Here is a 24,968-nt window from a genome sequence, read left to right on the forward strand (position 1 = left end):
ATTATTTGCATTTAACACAGTGGTACAGGCTTGACAAGACTTTGTATAATTGAAAACAATTTTTAGAGTCTGAGCACACTGAAATGTGAGAAGACTGGCTGTACTGAGACAGTCCTTGAGAAGTAAATAATAGGTGCACGCTATATAAAACGGACAGATACATTAGTATGATCCAGTACCCTTTTTTTATTAATATTTCAGCCCAATAAAATGAGGACAGGATTCAGTATGCTTAAATAGTAGTTCATTTTTGTCAGAATTCTTGCAACAGATCACGTCTAATTGTACGTGCACTCCTGCTCTTATCGATATTTTTGCATTTTACCTGAATGCTCACAGTTTACACAAACAGCCTGCCTGAAGAAGCTTCACGCTTGATCCCTTCTGTTATTCTGGCATTTGTAAATAAATGGCCATGTAAAGTTGTATTGTGACAAACAACAATCATCAAAGCTTACCAGTGGCACCACAATAGTCCAACACAAAAAAAACCCCAAGTTAAATACAATATGCATTGCATTGTTGTTTTAATGCCTCCATTGGTTAATTGCTTTGCAGCAGTGCGCTATATTGAGAGAAATGCAAGCACACACTTGTAAAAGCAGGACTCGAGCCCACAGATATACTGAACACCAGCACTCTGCCTCTCTTTAAAGTGTCTTCTTTATGTGGCTTTTGGGAGCGTATTATTTGGGACTCTATGGCGTGTCACTTCATACACAACATGCAGGGGTCAGAAACGAAAAGCCCCTGAAAATGATTAGCAAAAAAAAAAAAAGCAAAACCGTCCTGGGTCAATGTCAAATACACCAAATCCATAAACCTAAGAAACCTGAATACTTTAAATCATTTTTCACACACTCTAATTACTTATCCAGTTTGATATTGACTGGTCTGTTGCTTTAATGGAGTTAACATTTGATTACGGTGAAAGGAAAGCCAAGATAAATAATTAGCTCACTTCATAGACAACTGGAAAACTTAATTGTGTGGTTGGCTCCCTAATAGTAATTTGGGCAACCCTTTAGTTCAGGTACTTCAAAAATGCATCTATTAACCATTTAATACTATGTAACAAGACCTTAATAAACAATTCTTTGGGTCTTCATAACAATTAGAAATAAATCGGTAAAGAGTTTATTCATCTCTGCAATATGACCTAAGAACAAAATGCCACTTTGGAGTGGTCGCGGTAGGCTTAACTGAAATGCAATGTTCTTGATATTCCATATTTACTATGAGATTGTGAATCCTTCATATTAACAAGTCATTTTACCATGCTGTCAATATGCCACACTGCACAGTAACAAATAACTGATCTACTGATGTTTTATAAGGGTTATGAAGACCAAAACAAGTCTTCTTACATAAGAGGAAATGAGTAATAGATGCATTTTTGTATAGTGTTGCCATATTTTCAAAAGGTTTTCAAAGTCAACAATCAACAAGCTTTAACACTAGCTATGGCTGCTTGAAAAACCCCAACAATAAAAGTGAAAAACACAAATTCAATAGTCACATACTAAATACCAAGAAAATGTTCAAAACACTATTGGATAAACATACTGGTCTCCATGATCTGAAAGTGTCCTTCTAATGCTACCTTAATATTTATTTAAATTGAGTTAACTTAAGACTTCCAGTCATCTAACATGGGGAAACTTTCACAGTGAGTAGAAACCACACTCCTCACGGGAAGCCCACATAAAACACAGGAAGAATATGAGAAAGAAAATTTCCAGATGGGAACTGAACAGGGCCAGGCAAACAGTGTGAGGATGCATTGTCATCTGCTAAGATATTATGCTACTTAAGCTAAGTTTCAGAGCTAAACAAAATATACCAAAGAATTCATGGAATAGGAAAACCATTGCACAGGCTAGAATGGAACTACATGAACTAACAGTAGAAGGCTGGGAGTATCAGCAGTTTTAAGAAGAAACAAAACACCACTTACCACACTCAAGCATGACATTTGTAGAAATTTGTGTTAGACCTCCAACCATCACTAAACAGTCAAATATGACCAGAACTACATGGTTTGAGAATAGCACTTACCAATAACAAGTGTCTTTTACACACCACACTCTTGTTTTATTCTTGAAATGAATTGGTTGTTGTTTTTTGACAACTGTAGTTTTTAGTTGATTGGGACTAATGACAACTGTTTTCCGTGTAACTGTTGTTACTAGGGCACTATATTAAAACTAGCCCATAGTCAAGAATGGCAAACATGGAAAAAAGGCTATAATAAAAAAATTAGAAAAAGAAAATCTCAAGCAAAACAATTACAGCAAACATTTGTTAAAAAAAAGCCATCAACTTAAAAAGATGCATTAGTTTATATTTTCTAAGCTATTGCAAATTTTGCATTAGAAAATAAAAGTCTCAAGCAAGGCTTTACCTTTCTACTGGAGTTTGGCTGCATGTTAAAACAGACAAACAAACAGAAACAAAAAGTAAAAGAAATTAAACAACAAAATGAAAAGGATTAGCAGTAAATGTAATATTGAACAAATGTGTATTTATTGTAAACAAGCAATCTTTCAACACTCAGAATGGTTTTCACACACTGCTGTGACATGAGTGGACAGCCCCATGAACCTTCATCAATTCGAATCTTCATTTTCAGAAGATTTTCTTTTCCCACAGGGGATGATGGTGCAGTTGAAAGTAAAAATAGAAAAGTATTGTTATAACACAATGCTGTGCATGGAAGGTCTAGTGCTGTAAATGAATGTCTGACCATCTGGCAGGAGATTTTTTTTTTTTGGTTTATCAAAAAAAAAACCAAAGAATATATCCCCAAATATGAAAATAAATGCAAATATACCAAATGTATGCATTTCTGCATGGCTGCCTTCATTAAATGACATGGAAGCCATTTTCACAGAACTCCATTACAATCTCAGGATCACAAGAAGAATGAACAGGGTTAGCATGGAGCCTTCCATAGGGAGATTGAGGGGGCCTACAACCCTGAAATGGCAATACCACCTCTCTCATTTAAAATCATTAATGTTTATGAAGAGTATGGGGAAATAATATTAGCATAAAAATGTGCACTTAGGAAATCTATGAACTGTAGAAACCAATTGTTGTAATTGTTGTACAGGTTAGAACAAGCAGAGATAAAATATCAGGGACTGACTGCTCATCTAGCCTGGGGGAGTACAGGGAGCTAAGGCATTAACTGGATGGCAGATGGACTCAGGGTTGAAGGCTTTGTATCAATCTATTTGTAACCAGCTTCACAAGGTTAGTTTGTATGCACTCCAAATATCAAAGTACAGGGGTACTTTACATTCTATGAGACCCCCAACCAAAAAGAAGGTCTGGAAGGGAGGGTAGAATTTGTGGCACCACTTCCCCCTCCAGGAGGAAAGAATGAGCTGGAATGGGAGCTAAATCTGCCCGAGCTGAGTTATTAGGAATTAAATACTCCTAATTTTGCAACAGACGTGTCAAGAGCCATTAGAATTAGACAAATGAGACGTGAAAAGGCATGCTGGTGTCACTCTGCAATTTTCCGTCTTGAGGAGAGGCCATAACTTGTTCTTTACGACATGCTGGATAAAGGGCCACACCATACCACAATGGACCAATTAACATAATTAGATAGAGAGCCACGTGGTAGCCTGTTAACAGGTTGTATTATTTTAGCAACGTTCATTGTACTCTGCTATTTCTGAGCATATGATCTGCAGTGTATTAATAAATGAGAAACTTTCTCTCCTGCATGTTGGGGTACCTCTGTTTAATTGCCTGATGTTACAGATGTAAAAGAAAGGGGGAAAAATTTTATTACAATGACTGTGTGGTAAGAGAATGGTATTTGGGACATGCTGTTATGGTCTATGTAAAAAAAAAAGGAGTCTGAAAGGGAAAATTGGTTCACCTTAGGACCCAATCACAAGAAAACATTGAGTGATGGTGATGACAAGGTTAAGAGACTAGTATACATTGCTATATATACATTACTACAAATAACATCAAAATAAAGTCAATATCTTCTAACAGATGCCTCCTACTAGGATTCCTAAAGGAACAACAGTAATGAACTTGTATCATAATTACATAAAGAATTGTCATTTAGAAGATACTGGATGGTGGCAGTAGACACCAAAGAAGAGGACTGTGTGGCAAGAAGATATGCAGTACCCTAATCTAGAATTCAGACAAGAGGAGTACAAATCTGATCCTGTATTTTAAATATCACCACAACTTACTGTGATCAACTCTGTAAAATACAGATGTTATTTTTGGTCATAAACAGACACTTAGTTACAAACAGTCAAGTTAAATAAATGTAAGACCTTCACAACTGAAAATCCAATTGAGACAGGAGGAGAAAAAAAGTGGATGCAAACTAATTTTATAAAAAGTTTCCTTATGAATCCTGGAAAACACATAATTCAAAAATTTACTCAGAGATGAGCGACAAAGATCTACAGGGCCCATCAAGGCAGATAACAATAACAACCAGAAAAAGAGCAGAAAAGGCAGAAGTGGACAAGAATCAACAAATGTCATAAATGGAAAATTTAGAACTTTATTTTTACTGATTCATACTCTTGTACTGTTAAATGTGTGTTATTCAAATGTTAATGTCTTCCAATGAACATTTGTACAGGTCAGGCTTCTATATCCCACCTATATCTCTGGTATTGATTAGAACAGTTCTCCAGTATCCAAACCAGACATTCTTATGTGTGTTTGGAGGGTTGCTGTTTGTTTTATTACTTATATATATATATTGCTCTCTAATTTCCCCTTGGGGACTAATAAAGTACATCCATCTACCTATCTATGGCTACAAGTCTCTTATTTAGCTCATATGCACCCTGAAATACTTTACTGTCTGACTGTTCACTCTTGCTTTCTTCAACCAGGAACTGGAGCACAGAAAATAACTCAACAAGTTCAGCACAATACTTGAGTACTTGGGCAGATCTAATAGAGTGCATTGAATCAGCAGGCTGACGTTTGACTGCTTCCCAGATGTCACTTCAGAAGAATCTAGACTAGGTAGACAGAATTGTCTTCTGGGTCTACTCAATGACTGATTCTGCTTTGTCATCAGCATACTTTTGTATTTATAATAGAGAGACATATTCCTGTTGAAATCGCTTTAGTAAGTGACCACTTGTGACTGGATTCCTGTTAAGCACATTGTTATTTGGAACACCGATATAAACAGCACATCACAGTCCTGATAGCTTGACTATTGGTGAAGCAAATACATGAAATAAGAGACAAATACTCTGTCTATTGACCAACAGCTAACACTCAGTCAAAAAGGTTATGTCTGAGTCTTTGAAATTCTGATAATCCCTGGCTAACAACCAAGCATTTAATATATGTGGTGTCATGTGCTCATACCATCATTGGTAAATGGAATGCTGGAAGTATAGTAGAACATTCACTAGCTGCTTATGCTTAACAATGATGCTCTATAAATCTATCCACCAACACACACACATTCTATTTTTAGACCTTAGAAAGTCAAGATGAAGGATCCCACATACAGTGAAACTCCATCTTCATGGAAAAAAATGTAATGAAACGCTTCTGGTATGTAAAAGTGCTGGGGTAAAAACGGGCTTCCGCAATACAATATGTTTGTGAAGATAAACATTTGAGTAGCTGCTGTCAGAATGTTTCCTTGAAACTGATGGATGCCAGTTTTCCTCGCTTCTTCTCGGATTACTAATTTAGGTGTGTGAATCAACACTCTCATACAGTGAGCGACTTCTTGAAGACAATGACCGGAGTCATTATTATTTCTTTGCAGAAGAAGTCTGCAAGTATTCCATTTTCTTCATTACATGTTTGTAACTCACACACAAAGAGCTAAAAAAGAGGGGTCCATTCAAACAGAATACATAAAAGTCCTCTGCTTAGATTATTAAAATTATTGCTTGTCAAAATGTTGCTTTATTTGAACTTTAGTCATTTACTTCACTGTAGAGTCCACTGTTCAATTTTGTGTCTTCGCTTCTTTTGTGATTTTACTCTCCTCCTGCACAAGCTGTGATTTCTTCATATATACTACATGATTGAGCATGAACTGGATACAATTGGTATGAAACTGATGGACAGGTTCAACTTTTAAATTAACACAGGATAGAATTACAATGATTACTGTTGTGCAGATCATAACGTCATGATCAGGGGCAGCCGAAAAAACCCGAGGCCATCATTTGGCTGTGACTGTTATGTGTTGCAAAGAAACCATTGTGAATATCTGATCAGCCACACTTCCAAGATTCTTATGATAACAAGTCCCACCAGCAACTGATTTTGGATTAATATCACCTGGAGGATTAAACTGTTATATTTCAAAGCCTGAAACAAAGCCTATTTCAAAATTCATGCCATTACGGTCATGGTTTTGTATTTGTACTTTAGTTATAGCAAATTAACTTTGTCATTACTGTCACAGCAGTATGGTAACACAGATTCTGTATGGGCTATGGAACTGCCTACAGACAATGGAGTGATTAACATAAAGCATGTGAAACCTGACCTGCTTTCATCATCATCATCAGATGACAGCTGAATACAGATAGACATGATTGGTGTAGCAGCCAGTGGATGAAAATTTATTGCACAGATGTGAAAAATGGGAGCATGACTGAGGAAGCATACATTCTCATGGGTAGGGTTAAGTGACGTGGAGGATACATACCGGGATCACATTGCGGGTTATGCTCATAAATCTAACTGCGATTAGTACTGGTTTCTGGATTAGGAAGGGTGAGGGGAAAGGAGAGAACACGGTTAGTCTGAAAGGATCACATAAAGAGGAGTCAGGAGTTTTCAAAAAAAGGACAATGCTCAATAATTCACGGCTCAGTGAATTATCTCATTTCCTAACTTTTTTCAGTATTAAGAGGGTAAGGCAAACTCAGCTGGATACAGTGAAAAAGCAGAAGTTGGCCTCTACACTCTACATACAGAAGATAGTAAGTAAAAGGCTATGGGAGACACAGAACCAAATTACTGAAATAATCAGTTAAACTAAAATACTTCAATTCAGAATGGAGTGCATGCCAAACAAATTACATTTTCTTTTTTAAATCACAAGTTCTCAAACACCAGCCTTTGCTCTCACGCAGTAACATTTTAACCTAAAATCAATAATGAATAGCTATTTATATTTTAGCAGAAATCTTTTATTTTCTATTCTAACTTTACTAGTGCATGTATTTATGCTTTCTTTGTAAATATTAAGACATGTGGGAACCACATGTTTACATGATTGAAATAAAAATAAAAGGCCAGAAATAACTTTTATACAATGACTTTCTAACTCTCAATAAACAACTAAATCAAATGTATAACTAAAGAAAGTCATGCACTAAAACAAAACAAAACAAAAAAAAGTTTTGCAAAATAACACAACTTTGATCATTTATAGCACTTTGTTTTTGTAAAAATGTTGAAACATGTATACTATAATAATGGTGGAACGAATCTCTAAAGTCTGGTAAATATAGTTTGTGAATAAGTGTCAGGTGATGAACAACTTACCATTGATCTTCGGATCAAAGAGAGTCTGCTCTTGGCCTTGTTCTCTGCAAACTCTAAGCTGTTGATGTCCTTCAGTCTGGCTTTGTATTTGTTCATCTGTTCTCCAATGATCAGCTCAACACACCTGAAAAATAGTGGATGGGAGATAAATCAGCCATGTCAAATCTCCTATTCATACACACATTTCCAGTTTTTGTTCCCAAGCAAAGATGAAATCTATCTATTTTATAAAAAAATCTTGGGTTGAGATGTGATCATCTCGGAGAGACACTTTGAAGTCCTGCAAGACTTTTTGCACGTCATGCCCTACTTGCAAACAATTTAATGGAGACACTTTAATGTCCCAAAAGACAAGGAAGTGAGACAAAAGGATGGCTGCTATACAGGCTTTTTACATGATCGTCGCACAGTGTGACATGCAGATCACGCAGCTCGGTAGCAGCTAGCAGTAAGCCAGCAGCTGATCAGTCTGTATCTCCTTAGTGTGCGTTTAGTGCCCCTCTCCCCAACAATGTGAGCGGCAGAGGCGCGAAGTGGCTAGCGTGAAGCACACCCCCGGGGATGGGGGTTGTGGGGTGGGCGAATGAAGTGAATAGGGGCACAGCCCACTAGTTATTTTATATCAATGACTTCTACAACAAAGGTTTAAAATAACATCATTCTCAAACCCGCTTGATCTAATTCACAATTACAAGGCGTTTCACAATATTTCAGCAGCTCTGGGTGCATGGCATGGACCAGCCCTGGACAGGGCACCAGTTCATTATAATTTCCATTCACCTATACACCCATTGAGCCAATCCAGACTTGTCAATGAACCTAACAGACCTGGGACGAAAATCAACACAGCAATAACGTGCAACTGGACACACACATGGAAAAAACCTGGGCACAGGATTCAAGCCCTTGATGCTAATCTATGAAGCAGCAGTGCTGCCCACTGCTCTGCCATACTGTATATAAAGTATATGCAGCATAATCTTAAACTTGGGCGCTCCTATCACCTTGTATATATTCAGATAAGGAATTGAACATTACAATGCAGTAGCACATGATTAATTATTAAAAATCTCCAGGATCAGAGGTAAATATTGTTGAGGCAACTAAGATAACTGGAAAAACTACTTGACAAGATGTTTTTACTCCTAATAACACAATAGTGCGATAGCTAATGACAAAACTGGAAACTGAACTATTACAGTCGAATTTTGAGAATTGATTAGTGATGAATGTCACTAATTTGGGTAACAATTTTTCCAAAATATTGGGTGGGGTTATGGAGGTTGGATGACTTTCTCTTTACCTTTTATCTTGGTTTCAACAGTTTGATATTATTTCTGTAGTCAAGTCATTAATGGTGGGTTGTTTGGGGAGAAGAATGTTATTGGGGTGTTTAATTTTTCCTGCATATATCAAAAATCTACTGCTTTTTCCTGTATTTCGTTGTTTTAAATGCTTGATGCCAGTAGTGGTGCCAAGCCTGATGTTATTTTTATTTCTGTTAAATACACATTTACATTTTGATGTATGCAGCAAGCCGTTACCAGTCTATAGTAGCCAGTGTGCTGTTCTGCCTGTGGTCTCCTGGGCAAGTGCCCTGAGCTCAAAAGAATCACAATCCCTGAACAAAGTGCCCAGGAAAGCCGGCTCCATCACAGGATGAACTCTGGACACACTGGAAGCTGTTGTAGAAGAGAGGATGGTGGCACAATTACATGCCATCATGAAGGCGCTCTCTTGAAGCAATTTTAGCCACAAGCTCATTCCTCTGAGGGTCTTTTCTGCCCACTACTATCACGCAATTCAATGCTTCCTCCTAATACACTCGTTAAGTTAATTTTGAAATATCTGCAAAATATACATTTAGTAATGTATTTTTTTATTCATTTATAAATTGATTGGCTGTATTATCTGTCCTGTGAGTCTGTATTCTTGTTTTTTTTTGTTTCTGCTGCTGTATGCAACTGAATTTCAATATGATATTAATAAAGTTAATCTAATCTAATCGAATTAATTTAAAAAACATTTTAGAAGTTGTGTCATCCTTTTTCCCCCCTCACATCTAGTTGGAAAAGTTTCTATTCACTCTTTTAATCTTATGCCTTCATTTTGTTAATACACACAGAACATACTAGCCCCCTGCAAGGCGCACATGCCCAAATTATATCCGTTATAATTTGGATCAGTAGCACTATAACATTTACATTTATTTGCTTGGCAGATGATTTTATCCAAAGCGACTTCCAAAAGAGGTAAACATAACTGAGTAACACTAGGCTAGGGCCCGTTTGTTCAGCAGGTATACTAGGATAGGTAATAAAAGCTGACTGCCTCAAGTGAAAAGATGTAATAACTAATACATTTACAAACATAGATTTGCAATCGATAAAGCAATTAAACGTAGTGTAACAACAAACCAACCAACAGCACAAAAGATCACAGAACAAGGTCGACCCCAATCGATTAGATGATATTCACACAATAGTTGGTTTTTCAATTGTCCCAGCAGTTCAGATGGAGGTGGGCAGCTCGGTCCACCAACTAGGAACTGCACAGGAAAAGTGAAAAGAGAAAAGTAGAGGTGTCAGCACCAATACTTTCTAATTTGCTATAATTCAAGTACTAGATTCCACATTTAATTCTTTCACCCATTTTAAAACTGCGCATACAAGACAGCCCATTCAATGCTTGAGCTAGAAAGGCGACATGCAGTCATTCATATCCTAGAGGATTCATTCTGTGGTAACTTTAGGCAGTGTAGGGCAGGGCAGGGCAGTCACATTTATGTCTACTGGATTTGTGGAAGTGGAGGGGATGAAATGGTGGTCTAGAGTCTATGGGCAAATGCACTGCTGTTTCCCAGAACCCACCAACGTTGCAACGACAAAGCTATCGGCATTACTATTATCAAAAGATTTCACATTTGATTGCTGACCTTGTATGTGGCTCATATGTGTGAGGAGTCTCATCAATCGTGGTACTCATTCTTTTACAAAGTACAATGATATTTTCAGCCTTTCACAATAGCTTCTTAAAGCTAATAATGACACGATTTAACTCAAATTCAAAAAATGAAAAACTATGTATTTTTTATACCATGGCACAATGCAAGGGATCCTGGGAAATCTTTGCAACCCGTCTGTTTGGCTAAAACATGAATATAATTGTTGAGTTCGAAAGAGTAACATATTATTTAGGTTATGTGTTAATACACAGTATACTTTGTTGCTGATATTTAGGCCACACTAATTCTCAACAAAACCAAACACTAGTGTGTGGGACAGAAAGAAAAATGGGAGAAGAAGGGAAAAAAAACCCAAAAAACCCAAAGTTCACAAACTGGATGTTTGGGTATGGAGTCTTCTACTGCTAATATTATGATTACCTCTTACCAAGCATGTACACCTGGGGACCAACTTTCAGGCTCAGAGAAGGTAAGTGATACCACCTTGGGATGAGAGGGGGTGATGCCATTAACTGTTTCTGTTCCCTTCCCTTCTCTTTCCCAGGAGAAGGCTGTGTTCTTGGGAGGAAGCGTTCATTTTGGACCTGGACCTCAACTGTGAGCTCCCGCTGAAGTGCTATACACTTTTTTGTGCTTCTAAAAGCCATTGTAATCTGAGTGCCAAGGGCATTATCCTTTTTCATTTTTGTTTTGTGATTTGGCACTGCAACATTTCTTCTGGCATCTCTGGTATGCTTCACATTGTTATACCATGTAGTCAATTATGAAACAAGGAGACACCAGGGCATCAGTGACTACCCAGAAAGTTCCTTGCACTACCACAACTCCTCCCAGTTGAATCAAATTGCTCCATTACTGTTATTATGGCTATTGCGATACTCTAAACTAAAACCACCTGAAAAGTATCATGGGATGGGGAAGACGTAGCCATGCTGTGCTGTGCACTGAAACTTCACTTCAGAGAGCAATTTCATTTTAGCTAATAAAGTTCCTTTTCACATGGGTGCCTATCTTCTTCTTGCCTATTTTTTTTGTCACAGTTTTCTTAAAGCAGCAATGAGGCTGCTCTTCTTGGTCTTAACCTCTCTGGTCCACCTTGTTTTCTTGAGTGAGGAAACATTTAGTTACATTAAACTAGAGCTCATTTCTCTTGTTAGCTCCTCCAAAGGGACTTAAAAAGGGACTAAAAAAGGGACTGCCCAGAGGGGACTGGGCAGTCTAATGGTCTGGAATCCCTACAGATTTTATTTTTTTCTCCAGCCGTCTGGAGTTTTTTATGTTTTTTCTGTCCACCCTGGCCATCGGACCTTACTTTTATTCTATGTTGACTTATTTTATTTTTCTTACTGTGTCTTTTATTTTTCTATTCTTCATTATGTAAAGCACTTTGATCTACTTTTTGTATGAAAATGTGCTATATAAATAAAAGATGTTGTTGTAAAACGTCAAGACTCCTCATTGGCCACTGTGAAACAGCCATCACTGAAGATTCTAATGAGATTTCTTCCAAGCTACGAGACTCTCGACCACATAATGCATATTGTTCCAACTTGTATGTATGTCTTGCTGTAGATGTTTAGGCACCACTTTCATTTTGACCCGTATGTCCTCTAGGTGTGAATATGGTAGTTGTTTAACATGACTTGTAATTTTCCTGCAGAAGGTAAGTGCATCACTAATGTTCTTCTCGTATTAACCTTAGGCTACAAAAAGCTTCAGATACAGCCTGACCTGCTTGAATTGGAAACAAAGGTTTTCAGAACTAAACATTTGTAATTAACAGATTATGAATGTTTTCCTTCTTTAATCCAATAAATGTACCAGAGCAAAAACAATTTAAATAATAAAGAAAAAATGCCACATATATACTGAGAAAAAGACAGACGCGATAGACATGAGAAACTTACGCTGTTGTTTTTCCAATGTCTTGAACACTTTGCAGTGGATCAATGGTGTCTGGGCAGCGGAGAATGCAAGGAGCAAAGACAATTGCAAGAGCATTTGCAGACATCCTGTTGGTTTCTTCTTGAAATGCAATTCTGTGATAAAAAATGTGAATATTTCCTACTACATCAATCACAATTACTCTATGAGATAATGATTAACACCACATGGCATTTATGTCCTGAAAAAGCAACAGATCTTTGACTATGCCTGAAACGGGCACTGGCTTTGCTTTGACATACCTTACAAGATGGAAAATAAGCCTCTCAAGTGTGTTTAAATGAGTTCGGGATAGCTGATCAATCACAGAATACACACCTCGAACAACCTCCTTCTTATCCTGAAGCCCTGTCATGTTAAAGGATTGAAGTTACTTGTCATTCAGAAGAGTAACAGAAAGGAGAAGGCATAACCTTACGTGGCTGGTACATACCCATTGCTCTAACAAATTCTTCATAAAGTTCAAATGTCATTAGTGGATTTGGCAAATCTCGTAGCCACTGCTTAAATACGCTGGCAATAACATGGATATTGTAGTCATCTAGGTTTGTGCTATAGATATCTGATAGAAAAAAAAAGTTTAATTTAGAAATTAATTTCCTAAAGGAAACTGCAAAAAAAGAAATTGCAGTTGTAATGCTTGAGAAAAGAAATTCAAACATATAATGTTAACAGGAAAGTAAAGAGAAATTCAGTAAATGATACATTTAGAACCACAGCTGTCAGATTGAATGTCGCCATATAATTTGAATTTATTAAATGCAAAAGCAGACATTCGATTGTCAAAGAAGGGTCGTTTGTTTTAGCAACACTAATTTTAGCGTCACGTTTCTCTGGATGCGCTATGCACAGCTGCAGTACTTTATTCATCTGTTTTTGCACTCCACTTCCACAGTCAGCCATTTCATAATTTTAGGTTGATTTTTCATCAGTAAAACTTATAGTCAGACCCCCATGACAAAATATTTTTTTTCCTTTTTCTATCATACTGCACTTTGATCTACGCAAAACTTTTTTCTGAATGCTTCTCCATTGCCCTAAAAGTATCATTCTGCACTGAGTCTGTCCTATTCACTCTTAAACCTGTCATTCCTGACTGCTGTTCAATGCTACGACCTTTTCATTCAAGCAAAATAAAATTGTCATGTTTCTGATTTCCTTTTTATTACCACCCCAATTTTAAACAGTCAAGTTACTATGTCCCACAATTAGTCCCCATCTTAAGTGGCTGCTGTTTGACAGAAAATACCTAAAAAGAATGACATGAAATTAAAAATATTTAGGTCACCTGTATTAAAATATTAGTGCATCTATAAAGGAGGAAAAAAAGCAGACAGTCTAAGCAGACCCTGACATGATACGGAGATGATCCTACTTTTCCAGTTCAGTCTACGGGTGGTGGCTGGCTTTTTATTCTGAATGCCGTCATATAAACATGAAATAAAATGAATACAAAGTTTGAAGAATTAGGTTTTCATTGTTAATTTTATATGTTATGTTTTTCCTTATTCAGTGCATATGACTGAAAGAATGCAAGTTGTAAAATTGTCACATACAGTGGATTCAGACCTATCCTTTATTGTGCCGTGGATTCAATTTTCAATGGATGAATTTGCCACTTTTGGCCATCAATCTACACTCAGTGTCTTTATTCATCCTTCCTTCAGTTCTGACCAGTCTCTCTATCCCTACCACTGAGAAACATTCCAAAAGCATGATGCAGCCACCACCATGCTTCACCATAGTTCTGCCCAAATAGCTCGACGTTTGTCTCATCAGACCAGAGGATCTTCTTCCTCGTCCTCTCAGAATCCTTTAAATGCCATCAGGCAAACTCCAAGTAGGAAGCCAGCTACACAACCAAAAACGGCAGACTGATGGAGTGCTGCAGAGGTGGGCTTCTTTTCGACAGATTATCCCATCTTAGCAGAAGACTTCTGAAGCTCTATTTAAGTGACCACTGGTTTTTGGGTCAATACCCTGACCAAGACTGTTCTTTGCCTGGTTAGTGGGTTTGGTCGGACATCCAGCTCAAAGTAGAGATGTGGTAGTTCCAAATTACGGTATATCAGTTTCACAATTAATGCCAACATACTTCTAGGAACACTCAACGCTTTAAAAATGTTTTAATCCTTTTGCCCTATTCTATACCTCGCTAAGGTATATACAGAGTTGCTTGGATCCTAAATGATGTCCAATCAATAGAATTTGGCACTGGTGAACTCCAATCAAGTTTAGACACATCTCAAGGAGAATTAAAGCAAGCAAGACGTGCCTGACCACAGTTTGGAGTGCCACAGCAAAGGATCTGCATACTTACAGAAATGAGAAAGTTCAGATTTTGATTTTTTAATACAATTTACAAACATTTCTGAAAAAAATGTTTTCACTTTGTCATTATGGGTTACTGAGTGTAGATTGATGGGGAAAGAATAGCAAATTTATCTATTTAAAATTAAACCTGCAGCACAATAAAGTGCACAGAAATTGAAGGGAGCTGATTACTTTCTTAATCTGCTAGAAAGACCAGAATGGTTAGTGAAACCATATGCAGTCTGATGGAAAGGCAGACAGTTACTGAGAACTTATTAAATAAATAGTTGCCATATCACATAGCATAATAGTAATACTGTATATTATTTAACATAATTAAAATTTACATGCAATACTTCTGAAACACTTAGAAAAAATATCTGAAAGTTAAGATGTTAGGATGATGTTTAATACATTTTACTGAACAACTGCATGCGAAATGAAAATATATGCATATATTTCAAAATAATAAGGTACACTAATGGAAATAAATCACCCTGTTTTTATTGGACAGTCTTTAGTTTACACATCCAACTATAAACCAGACATTAATGGTCTATAAATAATTCATTATTGTTAATAGCACAGTTAATAAAATATCATTAAAAATAATGATTTATTAATACATTTTTTTTATAGTTTTCACCCTGTTCAAATGGCTTATAATGTTTTATAACATACTAGCTGTGTAAGCCCGTGCTGTAAAAAGCCTGGGGTCCCAGAAACTATTCAAATCATCAGAAAAAAAATTGAAATGTAGAGATGTCAGGTAATTGAAAGGAATTACTCTCGGCATCTCTCTCCTAGGAGGTTTTGTTTTGCCAACGTGCTTCGTGCTCGCCTCGCTTGTGTATTAGCGACGGGAGGAAAAGTAAAAGGGCTACTGTTTTGCTGATGTGCTCGCCACGCTTCTGTATTAGTGGCACAGCGAGTGACTTTCTTCGGAGGTTTCGTTTTGCCGACATTCTGGCCTCGCTTGCTTATCCCCAGAGGTGGAGCCCTTAGCCTGACTCCACCTCTCTCACTCCTGGGCCGGACAGACACACACACACACACTTTCAAGCATAGATGTTTATATACAAGATAGCCATAATTGTTGGTCATAGTGGATATCTTAACTACAGTGTCACCAAATTTCTAAATAAAAAAAAAAAAAAAAATCAAACACATTCTGTAACTAAAATGCATTTTTAAAACACAAATACTGCATTTTACTCTTGCTTACCTGAATCAAGTCCTTGCTTAAGTTCTTTTATTTTATTGGTGGATCCAGATTTTCTGTAAATGCCCTCAGTATACAATCCATGCATCTCAATGTAATTAATGAGCTTCTCCACTACCAATGGCACTGTCCTCTCATCATTTGTCAGTCGGGAGACATCAACTCCAAACTGTCTGGAGGACAGCTCTGTGTCATACTGTGGCAAAAGTAAAAATGGCATTGCAAGATTACCATAGATTTAAAAATCATACTTACTCATCATTTATATCATATAACAACCAAGATGTTCAAAAAAAGTATGAAATCCAATTTATACTGCACTCCAAAACAAAATGTGAGGTAATGATGCAATACACTCCCAAGTAACAGAAGTGTCCAAAATATAAGTATGTACCTGTATAGAATTAGCATTGGTATAATTTACAAAAACAATTTTTAATGAGCTCACCATATGCATTAAATCTTAAAAAAATTATTTCAATCTCTTTCTGGAAGAGATCATTAGATAATTGATAGTACATATGCTTCAATAGCTTTGGAAATATTTAACTGATTCTTCGTTATCAGTTCCAGTGAGGATCAAAATCATGAGGATTTCACTAGTTTTTTCATCAAATCTGGGAACTACTGCAACAAGCAAGCCTACTTCGGTACTGACCCCTACTCTCTTTTCTGTTTCTTTTTCCGGTTTCTTTGTGGTGGTGGCCTGCGCCACCACCACCTACTCAAAGCTTCATGATGCTCAAACAATGATGGACGGATTAAAAGGCAGAAGTCTACGTGACCATCATCATCAAGACCTTCCGTGAGAATCCTAAATCCAAAGAGGACTGTTTCATTTATATTAGGTAGAATGCCCAGAGGGGACTGGGCGGTCTCATGGTCTGGAATCCCTACAGATTTTATTTTTTTCTCGAGCCGTCTGGAGTTTTTTTTTTGTTTTTTCTGTCCCCCCTGGCCATTGAACCTTACTCTTATTCTATGTTAATGTTGATTTATTTTGTTTTATAATTGTGTCTTTCATTTTTCTATTCTTTAATATGTAAAGCACTTTGAGCTACTGTTTGTATGAAAATGTGCTATATAAATAAATGTTGTTGTTGTAAACACTTTTAGAATCAATATATTAAGTGAGATTCTTAAAATGGATGTAAAAACGCCCTACTCTCTGCACTGACACATACGTGTAGCAGTGTTGTGCACATTAGGCTGTCATAAAGAGGACGTAAAACTGTCAATTGTTTTTAAAATGACTGAAAATGATTACACACAAATATTTCAAACAAATTATCCTATAGTGGAGGGTTTTAGGATCACAATGTATTCTACGCTGATTAGTATTATAATGCAGATTAAGCGTTCATGTATAGTTTTTATTTTGGAATATAGCAGATTCTAAACATGGCAATGAAATCTAACAAGAGGCAATTCTCACCTTCTTACTGCATTTTGTTGTTGTTTTCAAGCAACATTTCCTGTGACATGCATAGCGACATACTGCAATTAAGGCCAAAAAAAAAAAAAAGGTTACTTTATGTAATACTTTCGCAGTATTACACATGAATAATTAAACAGGTTACAAGCAAAAGCAACAATCACATTTTTATTTATCCTGCTGGCCTGCACATACACATCAAAGGTTTTTAGATAGCCAATTTCTTCGGCCTATAGAATTCATAATACTCAACTGTTCACTGCCTTGTCCATTAAACATATTTTGTTGTTTATTTTCATTGGTGTAGACACATTTATAAACATTCTAAATAAATATAATGACTTACATTTGCATACACAAGCTTTATCCATCATCCATATGAGTGATGAACAGTATTCACAGTAAGTAGGGATGCTATATTGAGTAGCCTTAAATATATGTCCATTGTGCTCTTCCACCTGCAATTAAAGATGTTCTACAGTTCATTACAGTTCTGGGCATTGAAGTACAGCTTCAACAATCAACACTTACACATTTTGTGTTAGCTACATGTTCACATGATTAAGGAAATTTCATTGTATTACCTGGAAATTATGATGTCTGTTATAAGAGTTATAACAATCACTTTACTGCCTGGTGTACTAACACATTTAATAATGCGGAGTGTTTAATCAGCCTTTAATTGTTACTACTGCTTCCCACTATATTCTCTTGACACATTCATAGCTGTTGATACTTGTAAAAAAATGTAAAGGGCACTTTAAGAACATTCAGTGCCAAGATTCATGCCATCACATTCTGTGCTCCTTGCTTTGTTACTGTATCCAGAATGGCAACATTCTAATAATCTCCAGTTGAAAAGCACAGCGGAAGCCCCGCCCCCTTCTCATGTGACAATGCTTAGACCGATATAAACATTCTACTGTGCTCAATTATAGCAGGGCTGCTTGTCACAATTTGAAAAAAATGCCTGAACACTATTCCAATTTATGTTGTATAACATACACTTATTTTATAGCCTCTTACATGAAGTATAGAAGAAACAGTTACTAGGTAAACTGAAAAGAAAAAACTGATGTAACAATTATATTAACAAATGGGGCCCAGTACTACTAGCACTGAAAAGTGATCCACTGTCATCTCCCTTTGCAGAGGTGCCCTCATCTTTTTTAGACACACTTTACCAAAATGGATAACTAAGATCATGATTTTGTCCAATGTACTACTTATGTGCCATGCTTGACTTTTTATTGGTTAGGGGTATATTTTTATTTAGGAACCCTGTAATCCAAGGAAGGAATGCTTCAGTCATCTTATTAGACTGCCCAGTACAAATTTCCATAATACTATTGATTGCCCAGGAAGGGTTAGGTGGCCATTTGGCCAAGGTCTATGGGATGTGACCATGTCCGACATCTCATTAGCTGTTTTGTTTTCTTCTCTTTGATTGTCAACTGGTCATATCTCAACAATAACATTAACATAAAAGAAATGTGAGGATCTTTTCATGCTAATCCATTGTTATGGATGGATGGATGGATGACAACTGCTATGTTTATTTTTCTGAACTGCGAAAATGTTGTGGAGATGGTAACTGCTATTGTCAAGGTTAGCCAGTTCATTCTTTCCCCATATACCTTTCCATCACAATTCTCAGTAACAGAATTGTCCACAGTCCTGCCCAGCATCAAGCCAACCTTCTTCATCAGCTTGTCCAGCATCTTAAGTGTTCCTATTTGCTATACTGTCTCCCCAACAAACATCAGCAAAAAAGAGGTCACTGGCAACGACTGTCTGATAGAACAAAGACAGCATTTTGCTACATATGTTGAATGTTGAATGATCTGAATCTTCTGAGGAAAAAGTGCCTGCTCTGCCCCTCCCTATAGAGGACATCTGTGTTCACAGACCTGTCCAGTCTGTCACCAAGGTGAACACCTAGATATTTATAAGTCTACACCACCTCAATATTCTCCCCTTGGATGTTGACAGGCTGAAGGGGGACCTGAGACCTGCAGAAATCTACATTTATTGTGTTTAAACTAATTTGTACGTGTATGTGTGTGCATTATGTAATTTATAACTTTAGTAATATTATTTTAAACATGAACTTACTGATTTGTGCCTTCACTCTGTAAAGAGCTTTTTAAACAAATAAACTGAATTTTAACTGCTGATAAGACGGTTTACCATGATGCGAGAGAGATTTTGCACTGCACTGGCTGCTTCTTCGTACTCCTTACAGCATAATCTTTTGTTTTCTTTCACAATTAATATTATTTTTATCTAAGGGAAGAAAAGGCTAAAGGGTCCTCCACTTACAGTGTTACATTAAAGTTATTATTAAATGAACAGAGTTTAATAAATTGCTCTTCTCTTTAAACATGCACTCTTGTCATGAAAATCGGTTGCTTTTGCCATTTCCCATACAACAAATCCCAAAACCCTTTTATCAACCTTAAATACTGGCTGAACTGTTTGGTAATAAAACATCCACACCATTTATGTGCTCTGGAAAACTCCCTGTCAATGGTCAGGCTTTTCTGATCCTTTGCCTGGTACCATACAGTATATGCCCTATAACTGCCATCTTCTGACAATGCCTTCTAGCTTCCCTAGCTTGGGCATCCATCCCATGCATGATAGCCAAAAATGAAATTAACTTATAATTGTTAGATGTCTAGAGTCATGCCTGCTCTAGATTTTTAAGAAAGTTCACAATATTTGTGTCAGATCAGCCTAAGAATATTCAATGCAAATATCATTTAATGAGGTATTTGTATTTGATGTGACTGTCCTATACAAGATATGATTCGGGTGCTTTCTGTGTTAAGAGTTAGAATGTAAAACCAAACCATAACTCCAGAATTTAAGCAACAGATTCCTTATTAGCTTTTTTTTGGTTTAATTCCCCAATGCCTAATGTGGTGATTACTTTAATTAGCTAGTTCTTAATAACAACTCTAAAGCTTTATAAATGGAATAGTTATTGTTACATATTGTTACTCATCACTCCATTTCTGCAGTGTTCACTACATTCAGGGCATGTGGTGCTGTTGTGCAAAAATAAATAAGTAATAATCTTACCTTAATAGTTTAACATATTGCTAAATGTTTATACCAAACTCAACATTATCATCATACATATTTTTTTATTTTCTGTTTGCTCAATGCTATTTCTTGTCTAGAACAAGGTTATTATAGTTTTGCTGTTTTATATTAGTTTTTATTTCTATATTTTTTCTGACCTTACTTGGAAATTCAGTTTAGTTTTCCTTCATTGTGTATTTTTAGTTCTTATTTTACAAAGACATTTCTATTTTTATATATATTAGTTTCAGTTTTAGTAATTATAGTAAGGTTAAAAAGCTACTATGGAGTTTAGTTTTTGTGTCACAATGAGACAGAACTGTACACTTATCGGGTTTGGATACGGGTTTAATGTTAGTGGAAGCTTATTACACTACACAACACAGTTTATTATTTGGTTTTGTTTTTGTCTGATAAAAACAAGCATAATCAAAACCAGGTACTGAATATGAACAATTTTTACACAATTTTATAATTTTTAAAATATTTTCTATGTTATTTGTGCTGAACAAATCTGTGCTGACTGTTTGCCCTTTTTCCCTTTTCCTTTTATTGCCCAGAATGGGCCAACTTGTAATGAACGGTGAATTTTAAGGTGTGAGGGTTTTTTACTCTAAATGTCTACAGCACACAACATATCTTGCTCCAACGACAATGTGCTTATAATGAATGCCTTCAATATTGCATTCAAATATGTCCCATACATGGCTTTATTTTCTACCAGCCATATTGATCTCCGATTCCATCTCAGACACATACAACTTATAGACAGAATTTTGCCACCTGCAGGCCTGAAAAGATATCAAAAATCAGAAAAGAGATTCTACTGTGTTCTGACTAGTGTGATCATGAAAATCACAGGGGCTTAGGAAGAACAAGGCTCTTAGGCTTGAATCCGTGTGCAGACCCCACCTAGCTGTACTGAGGGAAACAAAGAAAAACAACCATGTAGTGTCAAAGTTAGGGCCAGTGAGACTTGAATAGCCCATCATAAGAACAGTAAACCCATAATGAGCAGAGCAAGAGCAGGTAATAAAGAATATGGACAGGCACAAAATGACAGAGACATCTGAGATTAAGAACAATATATACATTATCTAAACCTGTTTGGATGCAAGGCAGGAAAAATCCCTGGTATGCAATATGTATGATATGGCTGATGTTAACAACAAAAAGAATATGATGATTTCAACATTGAAACATTGGAAACATTGAAAAAATGGGGACAGATATTTTAAAACATAATTCTGCTATTGGATTATTTTCACAATATCTGGTATTAAGATTGATGAAAATTAACTAAAAAAGATAAATGAATAAATATAGCATAAATACAAAAACACACTAGTATGTTTAGCTTTTCATCACTTGGCAGACTCTCTTCCCCCACCTACCTGTACTTCAGTAGAGACACTGCCAACTCAGGAATTTTACAAGATTTGTATCGCTTCGTTGTTAAAAAATGTGTTTAAAGCAAAAGTGTTTCGTTAGTAACAATATGCTGACTTTGTCAGTCTCTCAAACAGTGCCATTTTATTTTCAAAAATCGGGAGTGGTCTCCCCTAGACTTTCTTGTATACTCAGATATTGGGATGGATATTTAAGGAAAAAACTGCACGACAATGATTATATTATGTACATTAAAGAACCATCAAAAACAAATCAAATCAAATTAATAATATATTTGACAATTCTTATAAAAGTAAAGTTGAATAAATCGGACTCTGCAGCTGCATGAATTAAAAAAAAAAAAATTTGAGTACGTGTTCAGGTAAAGTACCACTTCCGGTTGATGGATTTGGCCCAAAAGTTAATACAGATCTACAATTTTGGTGTAACGACCACATGCCAAATTTCATCCATCTATCTAGTTGCGTTTTTGAGTATCATGTGTGTACATACAGACACACTTCCAAAAAATGATATTTTCGAACTCTGGGAGGTCTAAAACGTTAAGATTCATCAAAATCTCGAGGTCGATTTTTTCATGATTACTATACTTTCTCTATGCTTCATGTGCGAAGTGGCAGGTGAATTACTGTCAACAAAAAGCAGGCACCTGAGAAATAAGCTAAAACGTTACTCACTCGTGATTTTTCTGTCCATACGGTAAAAGTTTTTGTTGATCAGCACATTGCAGTTTCAGGCATTTGAATTACATCTTGACATACAATAAGCACAAAGAAAGGCAGCACAGTTAAATGCTTTCTCTTTCACACACTTTATGCGCGTATTCAACTTGCTCTGTCACCGCAAATGCTGTGTGAACACCTGGTCTCCTTCAGCTGTGTGAACACCCGGCCTCCTTCACCAGCCGCCGTTCATTGGATGAATATGTGCGGGTGGCTTGTGGTGGATGACTTTCAGTTTTAGAGTTAAAAGTTATAAGGGTTAAAAATTAACAGCAAGAATATTCCTTCAAAAATGAAAACTAAAATTATTTTTAGAAAAATCATTTTATTTCAGTTAGTCTTTCCAGCTACTTTAAATAGTTTCATTTAGTTTTTCATTTTGGTTTTGTTAATTATATTATTTCAGTTTATGAAAATGTTTTTTATTAATAATAGTTTCAATTTTGATTTTAGTTTTCGTTAACTGTAATAACCTTGGTCTAAGAACATCTTTTTGGAGTATGTGAAAAATGTTTTGTGCCACGAGACTTGCTTGAATGGGTCCCTTGGCCCAGTATTGTTCTCTCAATAGGTTTGTACAGGTGTGTTTGCATGTGCATAATGTACCTTTTAGATCAGATTAGAGATCTTCATTGTCGCATATGCTGTGAGAGCACATTAAAATTACATATAAACCAGCAGGTGGGTACAGTACAGGGCAGGTCAGACCAGGTAACTGGGAGTTCAGTGACCTCATGGACTGTGGGAAGAAACCATCCCTGAAGCAAGTGGAACGAGTAGCGAGGCTCGGATAGGCAGAAATGAAAATGGTGGGTTAGCTGGGTGGCTGATATCAGAGATGATGGATTCACTTCTCCTCAGACATATGGTCAAGTGGATGATATGATGCTGTGGAATTTCAGCCTCAATTATTTTATAAGATGTATGAACAGTCCGTTGGAGGAATCTGTGATCCTGGCATGGGAGGAGGTTACTAAACCACAGTGTGATGCATCCGGTTAGGATACTTTCAATTGTTCAGTGATAAAGGTTCACTAGCATTCTGGTTCTCACCCCAAACCTCTTTAACCTTTTGAGGAAAAAGAGCCTTTGCTGAGCCGTTTTGAGTATGCAGGTGGTGTTGACAGGCCACGTAAGGCAGTTGGCAGCCAGGACACCCAGAAACCTGAATCTGCTAACTTCCTTTCAGTTCTGTTTTGGGGCTTAAAGGTGTTTTAATCAACCCATTACTTGATTTTCAATGACACAATTTAAAGAGTGTGTGAAGCTGTATAACTTATAAAACTTGTTATTCTGAACTAGTTGTCATGGTTACATATTCACAATATGATTTAGTACTTTGCCCAAAGAACACAATTGTAAATTTATGAATATTCATTTGTGTTTCTGCATTTGATATTCATTATTTAGTGTTGTTGTGGTGATATCTTTAAATGCTGTCTTTGGAGATCGTACTGGTGTTCCACAAGGCTCTATCCTGGGTCCGCTGCTCTTCTCAATCTACATGCTTCCGTTAGGTCAGATTATCTCAGGGCACAACGTGAGCTACCACAGCTATGCTGATGACACACAGCTGTACTTATCAATAGCACCTGATGACCCCGACTCTCTCGATTCACTAACACAATGTCTTACTGGTATTTCTGAATGGATGAATAGTAATTTTCTCAAACTAAATAAAGAGAAAACTAAATTTTAGTAATTGGCAATAATGGATTCAATGAGGTTATCACAAATAAACTTAATGCATTAGGATTAAAAGTTAAGACGGAAGTAAAAAACTTAGGGGGTAACTGTTGACTGTAATCTGAATTTTAAATCACATATTCATCAGACCACTAGGACAGCATGTTTTCACTTAAGAAACATAGCAAAAGTTAGACCTCTTATATCATTGAAAGATGCTGAGAAATTAATTCACGCTTTTGTTTTCAGTCAACTAGATTACTGTAACGCACTCCTCTCAGGACTACCCAAAAAAGACATAAATCACTTGCAACGAGTGCAGAATGCAGCTGCTAGAATCCTAACTAGGGAAAGAAAATCCAAGCACATCTCTCCAGTTCTGATGCCACTACACTGGTTACCTGTGTCATTCAGAATTGACTTTAAAATACTGCTTATAGTTTACAAAGCCTTAAATAATCTCGCTCCATCTTATATATCGGAGTGTCTGACACCATATATTTCAAATCGTAACCTTAGATCCTCAAACGAGTGTCTCCTTATAATTCCAAAAGCTAAACTTAAAAGAAGTGGTGAGGCGGCCTCCTGCTGTTATGCACCTAAAATCTGGAATAGCCTGCCAATAGGAATTCGCCAACACTGCTG

The 24,968-nt window shown here is 36.6% G+C and overlaps 1 protein-coding gene across 7 annotated transcripts in view; it reads right to left on the reverse strand.

Moving 5' to 3' along the window:
- Window positions 1–24,968, reverse strand: part of myo9aa (myosin IXAa) — a 470,016-nt gene that overhangs the window by 18,764 nt on the left and 426,284 nt on the right. For 5 of the 7 annotated variants that reach the window (XM_039773456.1, XM_039773459.1, XM_039773460.1 and 2 more), the window contains 9 exons: window positions 17,762–17,873; window positions 17,416–17,477; window positions 15,984–16,176; window positions 12,879–13,007; window positions 12,688–12,793; window positions 12,409–12,540; window positions 7,537–7,660; window positions 6,692–6,745; window positions 2,405–2,422 (listed from right to left, as the gene is read on the reverse strand). In XM_039773456.1, the coding sequence (XP_039629390.1) occupies window positions 2,405–2,422; window positions 6,692–6,745; window positions 7,537–7,660; window positions 12,409–12,540; window positions 12,688–12,793; window positions 12,879–13,007; window positions 15,984–16,176; window positions 17,416–17,477; window positions 17,762–17,873 (930 nt within the window). The remainder of the gene's footprint in view (window positions 1–2,404; window positions 2,423–6,691; window positions 6,746–7,536; window positions 7,661–12,408; window positions 12,541–12,687; window positions 12,794–12,878; window positions 13,008–15,983; window positions 16,177–17,415; window positions 17,478–17,761; window positions 17,874–24,968) is intronic. The other 2 variants (XM_039773455.1, XM_039773458.1) reach the window with 2 other exon arrangements.

This window comes from Polypterus senegalus, chromosome 12, assembly GCF_016835505.1.
Source record: "Polypterus senegalus isolate Bchr_013 chromosome 12, ASM1683550v1, whole genome shotgun sequence".
Lineage (NCBI taxonomy): Eukaryota > Metazoa > Chordata > Cladistia > Polypteriformes > Polypteridae > Polypterus > Polypterus senegalus.